This window comes from Myotis davidii, unplaced genomic scaffold, assembly GCF_000327345.1.
Source record: "Myotis davidii unplaced genomic scaffold, ASM32734v1 scaffold323, whole genome shotgun sequence".
NCBI classification, from domain to species: domain Eukaryota; kingdom Metazoa; phylum Chordata; class Mammalia; order Chiroptera; family Vespertilionidae; genus Myotis; species Myotis davidii.
The window spans coordinates 3,020,855-3,025,391 of NW_006295491.1; the positions used below are offsets into that span (position 1 = coordinate 3,020,855).

General features: G+C 32.3%; 1 protein-coding gene across 5 annotated transcripts in view; it reads left to right on the forward strand.

The window, feature by feature from the left end:
* The window catches only part of LRBA (LPS-responsive vesicle trafficking, beach and anchor containing), a 554,230-nt gene that overhangs the window by 75,830 nt on the left and 473,863 nt on the right, over positions 1-4,537 (forward strand). For all 5 annotated transcript variants that reach the window (XM_006770131.2, XM_006770133.2, XM_006770134.2 and 2 more), the window contains exons 15-17: positions 919-998; positions 2,315-2,377; positions 3,531-3,628. In XM_006770131.2, the coding sequence (XP_006770194.1) occupies positions 919-998; positions 2,315-2,377; positions 3,531-3,628 (241 nt within the window). The remainder of the gene's footprint in view (positions 1-918; positions 999-2,314; positions 2,378-3,530; positions 3,629-4,537) is intronic.

Consider the following 4,537-nt stretch of genomic DNA (forward strand, 5'->3'; position numbering starts at 1 on the left):
TATCATATACTGTCCTGGGCATTGGTATTATGTTCTGGCCTTGATTTTATAACTTATTAGTGACCTTGGGAACATCTTAGACTTCAAGTGAGAGAGCTGGACAAACTTTATGTTTCTATTGTAACTCTGTAACCTATTCTTCGGGAATTGTCATGTGGAACAAATTTTAAATAATTTTCTTCCTCTTTTAATTGACCTGTTCAAGGTCATGGTGGTCCTATGCTTTGGTGGTCTAGGAACCAGTTGTAAATAATGATTAGTGGGGGAAAAATTGTAGAAAACAGGTACTCACTTAGGATCTCAGAACAATGGGTATTTGGTTTCAAAAGCTTTCTGGGAATTATATGTTTGAGACATGAAAATTGACTTTAATGTGAGCCATGTGTGACCAAGGACTTGCTCAAGAAGAGGAGATGTCAGAGGTGGCCAACATAATGTTTAACTTCCTCCTGAATGATGCTGTGTTGAGCTAAACTTCTTGAAATTTTTGTATTAGCTTGCAACAGTGCTAAAGTAGAGAAAAGTTTTTTCCATACTAAATTCACATAACAGTTTGGATTTTTCCACTTTTTGTGTGTGTGTAGTAAACTTACGTTGTCATAGTGTCATTGTAAGTCTTTTAAAACAAAATATAAGTGCACGTTATTATTGAATACAAATTTTATTACCTCATTTTTATGTTTTGAGATTCCTTGGAAATTATTTAAAAACAAACTTCATGCTAGTTTCAGCATAACCCAATTTGTTTATTTGGAGTATTATATATGCAGTTGCATATGAGATTGAATGCTTGTCTTTTTTTAGGGCACTGACCGTTATGTTTTTTATAACAAGTGGAAACATTATTGGAAATGTGAATTTTTTATAGTTAGCTTTGAGGTATTTGAAACACTAAATGTGTGTGTGTTTCTTTTAAAGATGGACCACGACCTACTCCAAAAGAAATACTTTCTCTAAGAGCATTCTTATTGATGTTCATCAAGCAGTTAGTGATGAGGGTGAGTTCACTTTCTTATCCTATAGCATTATAGCTTGTGTGTATTTTAACTTATTATTTCAGATAAAATACATTCTTGGTTTATTTGCTCTGTTATTAGGGTTACACATTGGAAAATATTTTGAAAAATATTTGTATCTATGTTTGTTTTCTGTTCATCTTTCTTGGGCATATAGGGATATACATTATTGCAGAATCTGAGGTAGATAATTGTAATATACGGTATATGAATTTCTGTAGGAGTTCAATGTATTCATTCTTCCATTCAGCAAATATTTACTGTTTCTAGTTTCTCTCTGGTACTGCTTCATGCAGTAGTCAACAAAGCTACACAAGGAGGTTTTATTTTTAGGGAGTTCCTTATAGCCGATATTTAGATTTTGAAAAATGATTTTCCTATATAAATATGCTAGGTAGTTGTGTCAGGCTTTAGAAATAATTATGTTTTGACCCATTTCATTCTACTATAGAGTGAAATTGAGTATTATTTTTAAGGAAGGTGTTTTGGTTTTATTAGACAGCAATATATAAATCTATTTGTTGCCAATTTTTTATTCAGTATTTTCCTATGTCATTTTATTTCTTGTTCTTTACAATTTAATGCTTTATTAGCTGTCACATAATATTGTGGTAAGTTGATTTAATATATATTAAATTTATATATATATTTAGTATATATTGCAGAATCAGATACATTATTTTTATTTATTAAAAAATTTATCCCTTAAATTGAACTTTTTTTTCATTCCTGGTGTGTTTTTGCTTGTTACCTAATTTTCTTATTTTTTTTAGATTGCAGGTTAGTTTTATGATTAATAATTGATAGACTAGGTTAAAAATTTTCTTATTATATTCATTTAAAAGTCCAATGTTTTTACCAGTGAAATTACTACTCCATTTTTAGTGCCTAACATTTTAATTTGGTAATTTTAGAAACTGTTTCTTTCACTCTCTAAATTTAATAGAAAAAAAATAAAAAAGTTATCTTTTGTATTTAGAGGACTGATGGGTATGGATAATACATTTTTAGTTATCATTAATAAGTATTGCTAGCTTACTTGAGGATTCTGTAGCTTAGCTAGATAGGTTACCATATAAGGTGAGGAAAGCAAATACTGATGTCAGACCTCTTCTGACCTACAGTCTTGAATTTTGCATGTCTTCAGTGCATCTGTCAGTTTATATTTTAAATTTAGATTCTATATTACATTATCTTTTTATATTTATAGCAACTGACTATGTTGACAAATCTATATGTAAAATTTTTATCAAACAATTTTTATATGCAAGTTTAAGATACTTATTATGTTTTTAAAGGATTCTGGAGTAAAGGAAGATGAACTACAGGCCATTCTTAATTACCTACTCACTATGCATGAGGTAACATTTGAATTTTATATTTTGGGATTTTTATTTTTTGAAGCTGTATTACAGGCTTTTTTAAAGTAAAAAAGTTAAATCTTTCATTAGTGATATACATATTATGGGGAATAAATGTATTTTAGAACTAAATCTTAGCAACCTTCATATAAATAGCTTTTATTACCTCAAGAGGGCTCAGAAATATCATGAAAGAGTTTAAAAGTGTTAAAGTTAGAGCCCAGCCCATGTGGCTCAGTGGTTGAACATTGATCCATGTACCAGGAGGTTACCAGTTTGATTCACATGCCCAGGTTGTGAGCTCAATTTCCAGTAGGGGCATGCAGAAGGCAGCCTATTGATGTTGATGTAAAATGACTAAAAGTGATTGGAATTTTAAATTCATAGCACAGTCTTCCTATTGATTTTGCATGTTCAAATACTGTTAAGTTAAACAACTCATTTGTAATGGTATTTAAAATTATGTGATTGAAAAGGAGATTATTGATATATCTTTTTTTCCATTATTATTTTTGGTTAATCCTCACCCGAGGATATTTTTTCCATTGATTTTTTTTTTTTTTTTTTTTTTTTTAAGATGGAAGGTAGGGGGTGAGGGAAGCGGGAGGGAGGAGAAACAGAAAAACATCTGCATGAGAGAGAGACATTGATTGGTTACCTCCTGCATGTGCTCCTACAGGGGCCAGGCATCGAACCTGCAACCCAGGTGCTTGCCCTTCACCAGGAATCAAACCTGTGACCTTTTGGTGAATGGGCTGATGCTCTAACCAGCGAGCAGCACCAGCAAGGGCTTTTTTCCTTTACTTTTTAGCACTGGGAAAATGTAATACATGTCAGATGTAGTCTAATAATCTGATTAAATGTGTTTTAAGTACATTTTTGTGGTGATGAACATACAATATAGTGTACAGATGATATGCTGTAGAATTGTGTGCCTGAAACCTGTAAAATTTTGTTAACCGGTGTCACTCCAGTAAATTCAATAAAAAGGAAAAAAAAATAAGTAAATTTTAGAAATTTGAATTTCTTATAAAACATTCATTTTAAATAATTTACCTTACATTATAATTGAAATTTCTATTGTTTTAGAAGTATTTAGTGTTCAAATAGTTGGGTTTTTTTTTATTACATTTATTTTCTAAAATGATTTTAGGATGACAATCTAATGGATGTCCTACAGCTGCTTGTTGCTTTAATGTCAGAACATCCTAACTCTATGATACCTGCTTTTGACCAAAGGAATGGGTTACGGTAAGAGTTTAATATATCAAGAATTTTAATGTTTAATATCAGATATTAATTGGGAGGTGATAGAGTCTTAGATATGAAAAGTATTACTGGATTTTATATTTCAAAATGAGTTAAGATATAGGAACTTTTCATTTTCTGTGTTGCTTTTTGAAGAAATCTTTAATTGTACGTGCTTCGTTACTACTTAAATTAAAAAAAATACATATATATTTAAAAATCAATATATTTTTATTGATTTCAGAGAGGAAGAGAAAGGGACAGTGAGATAGAAACATCAATGATGAGAAAGAATCATTGATAAGCTGCCTCCTACATGCCCCATAATGGGGATCTAGCCTGCAACCCAGGCATGTGCCCCGACTGGGAATTGAACTGTGACCTCCTCGTTTATAAGTTGACGCTCAACCACTGAGCCACAGTGGCTGGGCCTAATTTTTGAGGGGAGGTTAGGCAAATCATTCTGTTATTTTGTGTAATTAGTGCTATTATTTAGCTACTAGAGGCCTGGTACATGAAATTTGTGCACTCGTCTCGCTCAGTCTTGATTAGCTGGACCCCAGCTGCAAGCTAACCTATTGGTCGGAGTGTCTGCCTCCTGGTGGTCAGTGCATGTCATAGTGAGTGGTTGAGCGGCCTTAGCATATCATTAGCATATTATGCTTTGATTGGTTGAACAGACGAACGGACACTTAGCATATTAGGCTCTTATTATATAGGATTGAAGAACAAATTGTTTAGTAGCATTATCTCCAGGTTTTTAGAACAGTAGTATTTTACTGTGGTCTAATAGAAGATCTTTGTCATCTATACTAATAAAAGGGTAATATGCTAATTAAACCAGGTAGACCAGACGTCCTTCCAGACAAAGCCACGGTGGTGGGGCCAAGGCAGAGGTGGTTAGGAGAGCTC